At 55.1% G+C, this 16,344-nt stretch overlaps 1 protein-coding gene across 1 annotated transcript in view; it reads right to left on the minus strand.

Annotated features, from left to right (window-relative positions):
- The window catches only part of ACO2 (aconitase 2), a 33,400-nt gene that overhangs the window by 6,527 nt on the left and 10,529 nt on the right, over window positions 1-16,344 (minus strand). Inside the window, exons 2-9 of the mRNA XM_027874197.1 lie at window positions 7,161-7,303; window positions 4,925-5,183; window positions 3,797-3,889; window positions 3,229-3,387; window positions 2,980-3,130; window positions 2,344-2,448; window positions 1,771-1,862; window positions 548-653 (exon numbers count right to left, since the gene is read on the minus strand). Of these exons, the coding sequence (XP_027729998.1) occupies window positions 548-653; window positions 1,771-1,862; window positions 2,344-2,448; window positions 2,980-3,130; window positions 3,229-3,387; window positions 3,797-3,889; window positions 4,925-5,183; window positions 7,161-7,303 (1,108 nt within the window). The remainder of the gene's footprint in view (window positions 1-547; window positions 654-1,770; window positions 1,863-2,343; window positions 2,449-2,979; window positions 3,131-3,228; window positions 3,388-3,796; window positions 3,890-4,924; window positions 5,184-7,160; window positions 7,304-16,344) is intronic.

A 16,344-nucleotide genomic window follows, 5' to 3' on the forward strand; every position in this document is an offset into this window, starting at 1 on the left:
GGGGGAGCGGGGAAGGAGGATCAGGAGAGCTCGTGGAGAAACGGGGGCTCCTTCCCCAGCCCAGAGTGGGAGGCCTGACACCTCCGGTCACCAGAACGTCCTGGAGCCAGTGGGTGCAGGATGGCCAAGGCCACTGCTGAACCTTGGCAAATAGAGCCAGGGCTGGGAACAACCATCCTACAGCCCAGCCTGGTCCAGCCCTGGAGGAAGGAGGGGCCTGGTCTACAGGGGCGAGGAGACCCTTCTGTCACAGAGGCATTGTTTGTTACAAGATGGCAGCCCATGGCCAAGGCTGAGATCTCTGGTCATAGGGGGATGGTAGCCTCCAGGCCTGCCCTGGGACCTGCTGCTGCCGCCTTCCAAGGCTGCCTCTGGCCATCCGTGGGGGTGTAAAGACTGTCTCCAAAGGGTCTCCCTAACCTTCCATGGGCCCTAAGAGACAGCTAGGAGAGCCCACTGGGCTTGGCGCTGCCTTGGCTTCAAGGCCGGGCAGCAGGGGCCACATCCTCCCCACTCCTCGGCCCTCGCGTCCATGTGGTGTGCTCACCCACTCGGATGTCCAGCGGCCAGCCTTCCTTTTCTGCCACAGCTCCCACTTCAGCCACAGTGTGGGCCAGGTCTGGGGTGAAGGGCCCGTTGATGTGGGGTTTGAGCTAGAGGAAAGATGACACTAACTTCGATTTGAGAGCTGGGGGTGGGGGAGGGCAAGGCGGCCAAGCTATTGGCTGTTCCAGGGCAGTTGTTACAAAGGAAAAATCCCAAAAGCTTCCTTGAAATTCCCTGAAATTCCTCCCAACAGGATCAGCCACATGTTCCTGTCTGAGATGGGGAAAGCTGAGGTACATGAATGCAACTGCTCCGAGCGGCAGAAAGGGACTGGCTAAGCCACAGGCACAAGCTGGACTTAGCCATCGTCTCAGTCCACTAGACTCACACATCCTCACTCCAGAACAGAGAGAGGAGGGGGCCCGATAGAAGGCTGTGCCCGGGGCCAGACAGGCAGCAACTCAAAGAATCCTAAGAGGCTAGAACTGGAAGGGCCCTGAGAGCAAAGAGGCCCAGACAGGGGAACGCCTAGAACCCGGGGCCCGGCTCCTGGCTAACGGCTCTCTCCAGTGCACTGCCTGAGAGAACCGGGTCAAAGGGCGAGACCTGGAGCTGCCCACGTCCTCCAAAGGCTCTGGGCAGCGTTAAAGAGAGGCAGGCCCCACGGGAAGGGCACCCTGCCAGGATTCATCAGAAAGAAAGGGAAAGTGGAAAGCAGAGCTGCTCCTGAGATGGCACCCCAGGGGTGTGCCCGTGTCCTTTCAGATGAAGGGATGCGGAGACAGAGGCACAGGGGCAAGGACACACTCCCAGTTAGGGAGACAGCCGGCAGCAGGAGGGAAGGATCGGCCTCCAAGCCTCCCTCGTGGGCAGACCGGCCAGAGCTGCTGACCTGTCCTCTATCCAACGTTTCCAGAAGCCAACTACCTCCACCCTCCACCTCCACAACCTTTGGATGGAGCAAACGAACCCAGAAACCTGAGCGCAGCCAGAAAAAGCAACGTTTGGCTGAAGAATCATCCTTTATGCGGGCCCTAATGCCCCAGCCGTGGCCCCTTTCCTCACGCCCAGAAAGATGCCGGGCTGCCATCCTGCCCGCAGGGTACAGGAGAACCCAACGTGCCACCACTCTGTGACTCCAGAGGAGCTCCGGCCCAGCATGAAACATGCACCGCCCCATCCACTTCCTGCCCCAGACACCCTGGGCTCGGGGTCACTCTTTACCTCGTTGAGGTCAATTTCAATCACTTGGTCATAGTGGCAGCCAGGGTCAGGCACCAGGTGGTCCTTGAATTCATCAGCCAATTTAGCAATGTCTGAAAACAGCCGAAGAGCCAGGTCAACGCTGCCTCCGATGCACTCAACAAGCACCGGTTATACCCCTCGTGTGCGCGCAGGCTGTGTGAGCTCCCAGCTTAAAAAGGGGACAAGATGCGGGCAAGAGCAGACAGGACGTGGCCAGTACAAAGTGGTGAGAGGAAGGCCTGCCAGCTCCCGAGGAGGCCTGGGCTTGAGGGGGGCCTGACAGCTTCAGACACTGCTAGCCCCCCACCCCATTTTCCAGACAGAGCTCCCACTTCTGAGTGAGAAGTGACTGAGCAAACAGTGACCACACTTGCCGCTGGATCCCATATTCCGTCCTTCCGCGCACCCCGCCTCTCTGCCGCGAGTGCACTCTCCCAGCCCTGGCCTCCCCTGTTCTAAGGGCCTTCCACCCTCATCAGAGGGCTCCCCACTAGAGGGACTGAGAGGTCTGGTGGCTCCTCCACGAGAGGAGGGAGAAGCATCTTCTCTTACCGCCCCGGCCGGTCTTGTTCAGATACGTCTTCATCCTCTGGTTGTAGGGGAACACGGAGGTGGTGGCACCTATTTCCGCACCCATATTACAGATTGTCGCCATGCCTGTAGGGAGAAAGACACCGGGGGGCTGAGTGGCATAATCCACACATCTGGGCCAGGACCCTGGCTGACTGGTTGGGCCCCTGGGGGCTCTGCCAGCAGCTCCAGAGCTGCCCCTCACCCTTTCCCCCCTCCACCGCCACGCATGACCCACAGCTCCGCTATGACCCCTCTGCCCCAGGGAGGAACCGTCAGGCCAAACCTGGAGAGAGGCGGCCTTGAGGCTCAGCCCCAGCCCCCTGCACTGGCTACATCTAGGGGAAGGGGGCTGTATTTTCACTAAACAACTAACTGAAATTCAACACTTCCTTTCATTATTTTACAGAGAAGGCTCAGTCTGTGCCAGAGGAGGGAGAGTCCATGAAAGTCGGGGTGGGCGTGCCAGGCCTGGCAGATACGGCAGGCCCATCCAGCTCCGCTGCTGAACCAGGCCCAGCCTTTCACGCCTTCATCTCCTAGATAGGATGTGACGGCCTGGCATGAGCCCACCCCTTCTCCAAGACCACCACCCAGGCTGCCCAAGATGCCCCTCACCAGTGCAGGAGATGGAGTCCACGCCAGGCCCGTGGTACTCAACGATGGACCCGGTGCCACCTTTCACTGTGAGGATGCCGGCCACCTTCAGGATCACATCTTTGGGAGAGGACCAGCCTGACAATGTGCCGGTCAGCTTCACGCCGATCACCTGATCGGGAACCGGGAAGGAAAGGCAGTGAGGGCTGGAAGAGCCAAGGCACCAGGGTGCCAACCCCGCCTTCCTGGACGCCGCCCTCACCACCTCACCTTTGGGCACTTCAGCTCCCAGGGGATGCCGGCCATAACGTCCACAGCATCAGCCCCGCCGACCCCGATGCAGATGCCCCCCAGGCCACCCCCATTCGGGGTGTGGGAATCTGTGCCGATCAGCAGCACCCCTGGGTACGAATAGTTCTCAAGGATAATCTGGAAAAGAGGTTAAGGACCAGAGCTGAGATGCCGAGCACTCAGTGGAGGAGGGAGAGTCTGGGAAATGAGTCAGCCAAGGAAGTCGCCTCCCCAGACTGCACGGGTCTTCACGGAACCTTTCATTTGTACAAGTGACATTTATGGAACACTTCCAGGGCCACAAAGATCCACATATCTCGATGGAGCTACGGACCAGCCCTGTGAGGAAAGCACTACCAGTGGTATTTAATCCATTTTACAGATGGGGAAACTAGTAGCTCCGTGGTCAGATGGCAGCAGGGTGAGGGTGACCGCCAGTAGGTTACAACCTGACTTCTGTCACCCAGGAGAAGCTCAAACACAACTCCCATCTCCCCAGGCCCTCCGCCATCCCCCTGCATTTTAGCCCTCCTTGCCCCCTCCTCACCTGGTGAATGATTCCCGAGCCCGGCTTCCAGAAGCCCACCCCGTACTTGGCACTGGCCGTTGCTAGGAAGCTATAGACCTCCTGGTTAATGTCCTATTAACACAAGTGAGAAAGAAAAGTCATCAGCAACAGTGTGCTCTGAACCCTGTGCTGGCTGAAAGCCACGTTCTGGCCTTCTGACCTTGGGCCCCTGGGGGCGACAGACCTCAAACTGAGGCCTTGGGTGGCAAAGGGACAGACAGCCTGTCAAGGGACAGATTAAGCCTGGAAAAGCCAGCTGACCCGTGCTACTCTTCAGGACTGTGGGCTACTTGGGACGTCCCCCAGCCCTTGGCAACGGGGGGAGGAGAAAAGGGCCCAGCGGGAAGCAGGCACCGAGCCCAGAAGAGCCAAAGCAGGGTGAAAGGAGGGGCCTCCAGTAAGAGGAAGCTCCTCCAGCTTCCCACGGGAGCCACAGGCCCCTCAGGCCCCTCGGAGCTCAGCTTGCCCTGGGCAGAGGGTCCTTCAATGGGGGTGCTTGGTAGCATTCCCAAGCTGTGTGTGTGTGTGTGTGTGTGTGCGCGCGCGCGCGCGCACGCATGCGTGCATGGCAGGGGGGGAGGAGGGAAGGAAGAGAGCCCCAGGAGGTCCTCTGCCACAACCGTGCAGGAGTGCCTGGTGCCAGGGGGTCCGGGGAGTCAAACCCACTCTCACAACAGGTGCTGGTGGAGGAGAATCGGAGCAAGGGCAGTGGAGGGTAAGAAGCAGCCTGCCGCGGGCCAACATTTCAGGGAGGGAAGCACATGGGTGTTGCAGGGTCAGGCCTCCCTTGCCAAGTGACCTGGGGCAGCCCCTCCAGGCTCACTTCATAGGGTCAAACGTTTGTGAGAAGGGCCCACCAACTGAGAGAAGGCTAGAAACCCAAGAGGGCCGAGAAGCCGCAGAAAAGCTCTGAAATCCTGTTTTCAGCAACTGAAAGGCCCCAGCACTCTCTGACTCTGTCCTTTGTGTGTGCTGGGCTGTCAGGGGCCTCGGCTGGGGAACTGAGCTGGGCCAGACCCAGCATGGGCGTCTGAGCTTCCAGACCACGGAGGCTGGCCTAGGGCAAGCCTGGCCCTCAGCAGCCCCTCCGTGCTGCCGCCTACGCACCTTGGCGCGCCGGAGATCCTTCTCACCGCCGACCTGGGCTTCGATCAAGTGGTCACAGTGGATGGTGGACGGCACGGCCACTCTGGGCAGCCCACTGCTGATGAACTGGAGCATGGCCATCTGTGCCGTGGCGTCCTGCATGGCCACACGGTCCGGCCGAAGCCGCAGGTATGACTTGCCCCGCTCAATTTCCTGTTTGAAAGGGTCATCCAGGTGGCCGTACACAATCTTCTCTGACAAGGTCAGCGGCCGGTTCAACCTGCACAGCAGCAGGAGGTGGCTGGGGCAGAAGCCGCCTGGCAGTGCCAGCCCCCAATCCCTTCCCCCCACTGAGACCTTGGGTTTTTTTTTAATTATTTCTCATTTTTACTGATGTCTTTAATTTTATAATCACACTGATTTCTGAGTAAATTCCTCCTCTCCCCCGCCCAGTGATCCATCCCTTGGATAAAGGGGAAAAAATGTGACATAGGTGAGACGTGGGCCTCATCTGAGAGCAGGTGCAGTATTTCACACCTATAGTCCTCCACCTCAGCCATGGAGGGAGGTGCATTTCCTCCTGAAGACACGCTTACTGCCCACCTCCAGGCCTTTGCCCTGACTGCAGCCTAGGCCTGGAATGCCCTCCCAAAGGGTCCCAGCCCCACCCCCTCCCTCTCTCCCAATCTGCCTCATATTTATTTTGTAGGGATTCTATCTAGACTTAGTGAGGCGGGGCAGGCAGGAGTGGAAGCTCCCTGAGGGCACAGCAGCTCCACTTTCGTCTTGGCATTCACCTCCAGCCCAGGGTCTGGCACAGAGGAGGCCTTTCCTGACTGACCTCACTGATCAGCTGATTCTCTAGGGCCGAGCTGGGGAACTAGAACACAGCAGCCAGGGGTTTGGGGGGCTCTGGGTGGATGGCTGGAGTCACCATGAACATGATTTTCCTGGTTCTGCTCAATTCACTCATCATCATTTCATTTCTACTTTGAATTCTTCATAGTCACCATTTTTATGGGGCATTGAAGGGATGCCGCAGAATGCAGAGTGCCAGGCCTGGTGTCAGGGAGACCTGAATTCAAATCTGGCTTCAGATTTTCCCAGCTATGGGACTCCTGTCTGCCTCAGTTTCCTCATCTGTAAAATGGAGATAATAACAGCCCCTTCCTCCTAGGACTGTGGTGAGGATTAGATGAGATAATATTTGTCTCCTGCTCAGCACAGTGCCTGGCACATGGGAGGTGCTGTATAAATGCCAGAGCCTCCTGGAAGGCAGAGGGTGGAGGGCCCCCCACCCAGGTCAGCTGCCTCAAGCAGCCCTAGGCTGCCACGTGGAAGAGGTGGGGCGGGAACCCTGAGGCCATGACCAGGCAATGTGACTCTCGCTGAGGTCCCCAGCCCAAAATACACACCAACACCTCCAGGCGGCTCTGTGGGGGGCCCTCCACCCTCTGCCTTCCAGGAGGCTCTGGCAGGAAGGGACCTGGGTGCATGCTGACTCAGCAGGCAGCCCTGGGTCCCCAAATCTAAGACCCCGAGGCCAGCTGAAGGGGGACCGTGTGCTTCGGCCCCCCGTCTTCCCCACGGAGAGGGGAGGGAGGGGTGGGCAGCAGGGGCTTCAGGGTCCAAGATGAAATGGGGGGCAGGGAGGGGAACCAGAGTTTGCTAACCCCCTCCCACAGGGCACACCCAATAACAACCAGGCTGAAAACAAGGGGGCTTCCTAGGAAAAGGCAGACAGAGAGAACCAAGTCCCCCGGGCCTTGGCCAAGGACACCAAACCCAGAGCTCTCTCCGCTGCCTCTTGGGGGAACCCCAAACAGCACAACACCCACACCTTCCTCCTCCTTACCCCCAAAGCCCCAGGATAGGCAGGGCGGTGGAGCAGAGCCTTCTCAGGGCCATGTTCACTGTGCGAGCCCTTGGGCCCACCCTACCAGCCAAGGGCCGGCCGGGAAATGCCCACAGAATGGACACCAGGGGCATGAAGGGAGCAATGGTCCCTTTCTGCCGTGGGGACGTGTGCTGGATAAAGTCCTGTGCCCCAGAGCACGCGCACCCACCCAAGACAGGCCCCTTGAGGATGTTATCAAATTCTTCACAAAAAGAGAAAATAATTAAGGATGAGAAGAAGTGAGCCTGCTTGGCCTGCCGGGGCTGGGGTTCCAGGCTCGTGGCTCCAAAGGGATCTGGTACCCTGCAGGCCCCGGCTTTCCCCCACTCACTCCATCAGTCCCAGAAGCCCCTTTCTTACCTCTTCCGGACAATGTTAATATTCTTCTCCAACAGCTCATATTGGATGGAACTATGGGGCTCAAAGTGGCTCATGGACACCTTGGCCCGCTGGCAAAGGACAGAAGCTGCATGGTACCTTCGGAACCCACTGCCCAGCGCTTTCTGCAAGGAGAGAGGGCACAACGGGAGTCAGTGAGGCCCAGCACACAGAGCCGCGGGTTTGAAGAAAACACTGCCTGCACAGGCCTCGGGGCAAGGCAGCTTTAGGGCTGACAAGGAGGAGCCAAGGGGGAAAGGACCCCCGAGGCCAGGGCTCTGGTGGCACAGGCCCTCACACCCACAATCCACTGCAGCCTTGCCAGGGCCACGCCTCTGAGGTCTGCAAAGTGCTTCTGGTGACGCGGCGTGGCGCCCCTTCCCAATGACGCGTCCGGGCCTCGTTCCACACGGGCCGAGGGCAGGCCAGGACTCCCTTGACGACCCTCTGGACCTCAGCTACTCAGACAGTAGCGGCAGCCCAGAAACGCTAACACTAACCCTGCGGTGGTCGCGAATTGTCAGCCGCTAGAGCCACACTTGAGAAGTGGAATAACGCGTAGGCCGGCTCAGAGGGGCCCCCTCTTTCTGTCACTGGGCCAACCTGAGCCTCTCATGCCAGCTGGAAGGGGGAGCTGCCCATGCCACACACCCAGGAGTGGCACCCTAGGGAGGAAGAAGTAAACCCACAGGCTGAGCCAATGCCTCGAGACGGGCAGGCCCGCGGACAGGGCCCAGCTGGGAGCCCTTGCCACCTACCAGGGACCAGCCTGTGGGAGCCTGTGACGCTGCCTCCTCTGCAAGAAGGGGTCTGACTGGCCAGCAGGGCACAGGGTGGCTATGCTTTGTTCCCTAGATGGTGGGGGAGGTAAAACAGACAACGATGACAGTATTAATCGACGCTTCTGTAGGGGCAGAGACCTGGGATTTCGTAGGTTTAGGGTACCTTTCAAGAACTGCCGGGGAGGACAGGGAGCTGAGACACTTGCCCAGGATTGGGTACAAGGCAGCTCTCTATCCACTAGGCCACACTGCCCTGGCATTTACAGAGCACAGGCATCTTCCAAAGCTTTTAGAGACGTTCTCACCCCCATTTTACAGATGAGAAAACTAAGGCTCAGAGTGTCACAGGAAGGATTCAAACCCAGGCCTCCAGATTCAGCCAAGCTGCCATTATCACATCCGCGCCCTTCCAGATGACAAGGCACTTCACCTACTAGTCTGCCACAGGCCACCCCCCTCCAAACCGCCTGGACACCCAGTGTGAGACAACAGTGGTTGACTGCACTAAGATGGCATCTGAGGTTTTCAAAGCCCTTGGCACACAGGATCTCCTTTTATTCTCATCACAACCCTGGGGGATAGGTGATATTATTATCCCCATCTTACAGCTGAGGAAACTGAGGCACAGGAGAAGTGACTTCCCCAGAGTCACACAGTTAGTAAGCAAGTATCTAAGGCTGGATTTGAACTCAAGTCTTCCTGGCTCCAGGCCGGTGCTCTACTGACCTAGCCAATCTTCTTTAAAGGAAAAAATACATCCACATCCACACCAAAAAGCATTTTCAAGAGTATCGTAATCAAACACTTCTGCTGTTCAGTTGTTTTCAGTCGTATCAGAGTCTTCATGACCCCATCTGGGCTTTTCTTGGCAGAGTTACTGGAGCGGCTGGCCATTTCCTTCTCTAGCTCATTTTACAGATGAGGAAACTGAGGCAAACAGGTTGAGTGACTTCTCCAAAGTCACACAGCTTGGACATGTCTGATTTGAACTCAGGAAGATGAATCTTCCTCTCGGCCCGACTCTATCCACTGTGACAACGAAGGACTCATCCTATCATAGGCTGGAGCAGGGAAAAGGGCAGGGTACCAGAAAATCTCTCCACACTGCTCATCCTGTATAATTCCTGTCCAGCACACTTATGGATTAGCAGCATCACACCCAGCGGTCCAGATGAGCTCCCGCTCCATCTAAGATGTGTCTGCCTGCAATTCTGATGGACCAATTCAACAGGCTGGCCTGTCACCATCTGAGTAAGAGGGGTTTTCATCCACTCTGTTTCTTCCGTATGGATGGTTTGACCAATCTCCTGTCACCAGCTGGTTTCTGGGAATAAAAATACCAACTCCTAGGAGAGTAGAACGACTACACAAACGGCCAACACAACTATTCAAACTCGATCAACAAACATTTCCTATTTCCAGCCAAATCAGACCAAAGCTTGGTATCTTTCTCCATGCTCAGAATGCCATCCACCGCCACCCCTAGAAATTTAGGTTCTTTATGGCCCAATCCAACCCACCAACCCAAAGGCCACCTCTTCCAGGAAAGCTTCCCTGATTCTCTCTTTCTCACTGTCTTCTCTCCACCTCGAGCCTCCAGCCCCTCTGCTCCTCACTACTTGCATGTCCCTGGGGCAGTCACTTTCCTGATTTGTAAAGAGTCAAGAGGGAATGTAGGGAACAGCTGAGTCTGCTCCTATGCAAAACCCTACCACCGCAATGATGGGCCACCAGCTGGCTGCATGATCATGAGCGGTTTCCCACCCCTCCGGGCCTCAGTTTCCTCCCCTGTAAAACAGAGACCCTCCTGGCCCAACCTCCCTCAGGGGACAGTTGGGAAGGGCAAATGAGACAAGGCTGGTAAAGCAGCCCGTGACTGCAGCAGCTTGCTACGTAGAGGCTGGAGATGAGCACAGCAGACCAGGGGAAGACCAGCAAAGCTTACAAAGGCCATCTTCTCATGTCAAAGGCTGGCGGCTGAGCCAAGGTCCAAAGCCTTGACGTTCGCCTCTCTGGTCCCTTCGTGCAGCTGCCCTGCTCCTGACTGAGCACACGAGTTCATGGGCCGAATGGCGGACTCAGGTCTAGGATGGGGCGAGTTTTGTTTTGTTTTATTCACTTAGGGGATGGGGGGAGGGGAATAAATACCTGTTAATTGAAGAAAATGTTAAATACAAGTCAACATCCCCTGTACCGGGAGGGTAACCTCAGGCTCCAAGGCCAGGGGCCTGTCCTCCACAGGGTGCTGCCTCTTCTCAGCCTCCCCAGAAGAGGTTCGAGAGAGACGCCCCCTTCTGCAGCGCCCTTCAGAGACAATGGGCGTTCAGATGCAAACAGAGCTGCCTCACTTGAGCTATGCTAACTTTGCCTAAAATGCTGACGTTCAAAGCAAGGACGGTGAAGGAGTCACCAGAGAGCTCCTCCAGGACACACAAATGGAGCAGGCAGGTTTCCTATGTCGTGAACTGAAACTGCCGAAGACTAGCTCCTCCAATCACTTTACACTCCCATACTTAGAATTCCACCATTAGAAAGTGAATTCTATTCATTCCTTTCTTTGTTCCTTTTTAAAAAGGTAAGTTCCATCCAGTGAAACCACTAATCTACTGATAAGCTCCTGAGGCAAGGGCCAGGCTTCAGGAGGCCACACAGGATGCCTGGAGCAGGACCAGGAGGTGCTGGGGGCTTCCAGTTAGATGGGTTTTGAGCCTCCATTAAAGTCCATCTCCCAGGCCTCACTCAAGAAAGGGGACCCCGGGTTCTTTACAGGGTCTGGTAGGGAACTCAGAGGCTGAGGACAACCCTCTCATTTTACAGATGAGGAATCTGGGGCCTGGGGAGGTTGAGTGACTTGACAAAGGCACGGGCAATACGTGGAGGACAGAGGATTTGTGCCCGGGTCCTTGGACTCCAACAAGCCTTCTCTTCCACCCCACTGCTCCCCAGCATAAGCGCAGGTGGATCATGGAAAGGGGTCCTGGTTGCTTGATGTTTGCAACCCAGCCTGGAAAAGGGTGAGAGAGGCTCAGCTGCCCACCAACTGGCATCTCTTTGGCCACAGCAACACAGGAAGACTGGTGACAAAGAGAAGGGACTGCACCCACCTGGGAGGATCCATGCTAATGGACTCCCAGAGCCTGCAAGCACTGGCAAGTTTGACCTGCGGCTTCTCATGTCATCCTCCCAACAGGCCTGGGAGGTAGGAAGGGCCAAATGACCCCACATAAATGATTCTCCAGATGGCATTTTGTCACTATAAATAGCTACGTAAATGCGAACTCCTATTTTTAACCCAGATAACCAAGGCAGACTAACAACAGTCACACTGATTTAGCTAAGGGCGTGGGGAGAGGTGAGGAAGAAGAAGGCAGTTGGGCAGAGCTAAGGCCTTCAGACTCCCCACCCAGGCCCCTTGGGGGAGGCAAGCTCAGCTCAGGTCCTCTGGGCCTTGGGGGCTCCAGCCTCTGCAGCCCATCTCCTCGCTGCCCCTTGGACCCAACCGGGCATCGTGCACCTCTCCCCCTTCGCCTCCACCAGGCCCAGTGACATCACCCTCCTTTCTTCTGAGGGAGGAGGCAGCTCTCAGCTGCTGATCGCAGGCCAGAGGAATAAGCCACGTGCTTCATCAAGAACATCTGTCTTGGTATCTCCAGGAGTCAAGGTACCAATGTACCTGACCGGACCCCAGAACACAACAGATGAGATCTTATCACCAGATCATGAACTTTGGAAGGAAGGCAGCCCCAGACGTCACCCGACCCAGCCCAGCCTCCTTGTCTTCGAGCACAGAAAGGAGGTTTGGACCTCACACCAAACCATCTCAGCGGCTGTCGACTCTACCCCAAAGTCGCCCCATCGTGCCCCTGCTCCCTCTCCTTGGTGTGGGGCCACAGCGAGCTCACCGGCCCTTCCAGCACACATCCCTTTGTGTTCACACAAGGTGGACTTCCAGGCGCCGGGGCTCCCTGCCAGCCTGCAGAGTCCACAAGACATCCACTTTCCCCAGAGCTCTTCATGTAGGCCCCCCTACATCTTGGGGGATGCTGCAGAATGCCTCAGGTGCCTGACTCTCAATTTAACCCAGTTCATCAATATTCCTCCTCGATGTGAAGCCCAGACCTGAGCACGTGGATCCTGCTGGGCCCCATCTCCAGGACAGTCAGTTCCCCTCCACTGGACACTAGGCCTGTGTGGTGGGTGGGCACTCAATTCCCACAATTCCCTCAACTGCAGTCACATGTCCTAATATCACAGCCAGGTCTAGGGACCCAGGAGACCAAATATTCCCCAGCAAAAACTCAAGAATTCCAGTTGCCAAAGTGCAAATTCATTCAAACAACCACGAAGTCATATGTTGTAAATTATCTATCTTCATGATAGCGAAGACCGCAAGATGGGGCCTGGTCCAGCCCTATTACATGAAGTCTGGCAAGGAAAGCACCAGTCCCATTCATGAGGGAGAGGAGGGGCAAGGCGACCGTGGCTCAGGGAGGTGATGGGTCATGGAAGCGGAAGCATAGGGCAGGAGGACCCCAAGTTTCCCACCCACTTTGTGAGGGTCCTCCTGGTGGACAAAAGGAAACCTCAGCCTTGACCTTGGCACAGCTCAACAAGGCCGTGCCACCGGGACTGCACCCCACTATCTCTCCAGAACTCGGCAGCCAGGGCAGGTTCAAACACTGCCCAAACTCAACTCAACAGGCATTTACTTTGCAACAATAGATCTTACTGATATCTTTTGATTTACCTTGCAATAAGGCTTGGAACACCCTTCCCATACAGCCCTCTCCCTCCCAAATAGCTCAATTTTTTTTTGTTTGCTTTAGTTTTGTTTGGTTTTAAAGAGGAAGGGGGAAAAAATACAGTAAAACCAACCAACACATTGGAAAAAAAATCTGTGTGAGATGCAACATTCATGAGCCTTGGACTCTGGCCTCGCTCGACAAAGGTCCGAGAAGAGGTGCCTTCTCCTGTCTCTTCTCTGGGGCCACGTAACACTGATTACAAAGAGTCGAGTGCATGAGGCAAGAAAGTATTGGAATCGATAGAACTGTGGTGGAAAAAAGGCCAATTGGGACAACTCCCGAGAAGCAAACGGATGCAGACAGAAGCCAGCAGAGAAGAAACAGAACCTGAGCACCTCAATGAACTGTCACAAAAAGCAAGAGTCAGCATGGCAACGTTATAAAGAACAAGCCTGGCTCCAAAGAAAAGATGGGGAAGACCCCCTCCCCACCCCCACCCCTTGGCAGAGGTGCGAGGACCAGCAGTGTGCTACACGGCATAGATTTTCAGACTTTTCCAATGTACTGGTCAGTTATGTTGATTTTTTTCAACTTTTATTCATTTTTTGTTTTTGTTTTTGCTTTCTGGTGAGGCAACTGGGATTAAGTGACTTGCCCAGGGTCACACAGCTAGCATCAAGCGTCTGAAGCTGGATTTGAACTCAGGTCCTCCTGACTCCAAGGCCAGAGCTCTATCCACTGAGCCTTCGAGCTGCCCCGATTCATTTTTTTGTCTTAAAAAATACTAATAATTATATAGGACTGGTCTGTGGGAGAGGGAGGAGGAGGAAGAGGAATTCCAGGAGAAACTCTGGCAATGTAAAAAAACAAGGTAGTGATAAAAACTTTTTTAAAGGCCTCTACTGTGAGCACAGCCCAGTGCAGGGTGTGTGTGGGGGGGGGGGGGAGATGATTACGACAAGACAACAGGAACTCTGCCCTCTAAGAGCTTGTTTACCAAATCACTTAAGGATAAGACAGTGACCCATATAATAACAGTAATAACACTTGCCTTCTCCACAACTCTGTACTGCACCAGTTCTGCAGAAAAGGAGACCAAGATGGGAGGCCGGTCCTGGCGACTTAATCTGCTGTGCCCTGCCACTGCAGGGCCTCTGGGGGAGCATCTGTATAAAGCACTATACACATCTATGTCTCATCTGACACAATGAAGGTACACAAGTAGGGCTGGTTATAAATACCTTTATTTTACAGATGAGGAAACTGAGGCTCGGAGGGCCAGTAAGTGGCAGAGCTCCCCACCATCCAACCCAAGCAGGCCTAAAAACCACCAACTGAGCAGAACCATGCTGCACCCTAGAGCACATGCTTCTGAGGACTTCCACCTCCATCAACACGAGATGCTAAGGCCGGCTCCTCCCAACTCCCTGGGCCACCCTCAGAAGCTTCTCTACTATATGCCCAGACATCCTCATACTGACGACCACCTAATGGCCAACTTCTCACTTCCGCATGTCCGGAGGCCTCCCCCTCCCCCACAGCACAGCCACACCTCAGACCTCACAGTCTCTAGGAACAACAGCACCTTCAGAATCCACTCATCACAGCCTCCTATCCCTTCTCCTTCCTGCTGGACTACTCCGGTGTCATCACCATAAACCCAACCCTGACCCAATATTATTCTCCTCATCTCTTAGCTATGGGAAGGCAGATGTGGGACCACCCTGGCTCCACTCGCCTTTTCACCATCTTTGACTGGAGGGTCGAGTGACCGCGTCAGGACTGACCTCCTGCCACGCTCACCCCTGGGTCCCTCCCGATATCTGATTTCTCCATTCCTATTTCAGCTCTGAGCTAATCTCACCCACCACCAACCTGGGTCCAAAATCCCAAATGAAACCACCCTACCCCCACCCCACCCCCGCTGACTGGGCTGGACATCTCCCTTTCCACATGGCACCTGTGCTCGTAAGAGACGCCGCCAACCTCGTCTGCACTATCCCTTCTCTTGCCTTACCGCCTTTTCCCTCTGGCTTCTTCTAGGGCTTCACTCCAAAGTCCAGAGAATTAGGGATGTCCAACCTAGGGAAGTAGAGGCAGCTAGGTGGGGTCATAGTGGAGAGAGTGCTAGGCCTGGAGTCAGGAAGACCCGAGTTCAAATCCAGCTATGTGACCTTAATGGGTTTCCCTTAATCCACGAAGAAGGAAAACGGCAAACCATTTCAGTATCTTTGCCAAGAAAACTTCCTGCAGGGTCACGAAGAGTTGGACGTGACTAAATAGTAACAACCCAGGAAGACACAAGAGGGGCATGAAGTGTCCCAAGATTTGAAGGTTTGTTCACCGAAAGAAGGATTAGACTTAATTCCGCCTGGCTCCAGGAAGCCAGGAGGCCCAACAGCATCATCCTTAAAGAGACACAGGTGGATCCGATGGAATGAAGACCGCTAGCAACCGAAGCTATCCAATAATGGGGTGGGCTGGCTGGCAGGCCAACGGAGATAGGACAAGGAGAGTCTGGAAAGCCAAGGGTCTGGGTCACTGGGATGGTGCAGATAAAAGGTACCCAGAGAACCCCCCGGGGTAAAGATTTTTCAGCCCCCTTGATGGAGGCTTGGAGTAACAAGTTCTTTTCATGGTCAAGGTATCCTGAAGGGTAAAACCAGCCCTTCACACTTCTGTATGAACTACTTTGACTGGATAATACCCTAACACATGGCTGAGGTGAATCGCAGGAGGGTATGAGAATTCTGAATGGGGGAAAAGAAACTATTCTGGTGCCTTGGGAAATCTGAGGGGGAGGGGGGGGTCAGACCAAGACTGAAAGCAACAGTGAAGGGTTTTAGATGCACAGAGGAGGGCACAAGGGACCTCGTGAGGTATTGGTTGGGGAGGACTGTCTAGGGCTGGGAGAACAGAAAAAGCTAAATGAGAGGGAGCCAAAGACAAACTTCATCTTCTTTGCAGTAAGAGACCAGGGCCTAACTCTGTGCTAAGGAGAGGAGAATGTTACATTTCCTGAGGCTCCAACCAGTGCTGAGTTCTGGCCAAAAGTCTAGGTTTGATCCTGGCACAGACAGGTCAGTGAGTCTATTCAGTTCCAACGTTACTGACCTCAGCCCTGTCCAGAACCAGGAGCCTCACCAGTATGGGCCCCAAGGGGGCCATTCGAATCGATTCTAACTTCAGAGAAATCCCCTTGAAGCACATGCCTGCTGGGCCCACTGCCATCCAGATGCATGGAAGGATACAACGTTCCTCACTAGTTCCCAGAGGGCAGACATCAATGACTTCCTCAAGCTTCAAGAAATTCATGAAGTACCAAACACAACATCGTCAATGCCCAGGGTACTCACGAACCACTGGCCCTAAGGACTGACACAAAGGACCACACTGGGAGCTGGCTATGGCCTGAGGCCAAGGAAGTGAAACCTGGGCTCCCAAAGTTTGTTTTGGAATCTAAAACAAATTACTACCTACAAATCCACAAAGAAGGCCCCCAAATGGGGCCTGCATAAGAAACCATGAGTCAATTACGCACAACTTTATATATGACTCAGAAATATTAAATTTCACGTGATGGTACCAACATTCTCTTGCCCAATTCTTCTATGCATTTTTAAATGTTCCCCAGGTGCT

The sequence above is a fragment of the Vombatus ursinus genome, unplaced genomic scaffold (genome assembly GCF_900497805.2).
Source record: "Vombatus ursinus unplaced genomic scaffold, bare-nosed wombat genome assembly UNPS02003292.1, whole genome shotgun sequence".
Lineage (NCBI taxonomy): Eukaryota > Metazoa > Chordata > Mammalia > Diprotodontia > Vombatidae > Vombatus > Vombatus ursinus.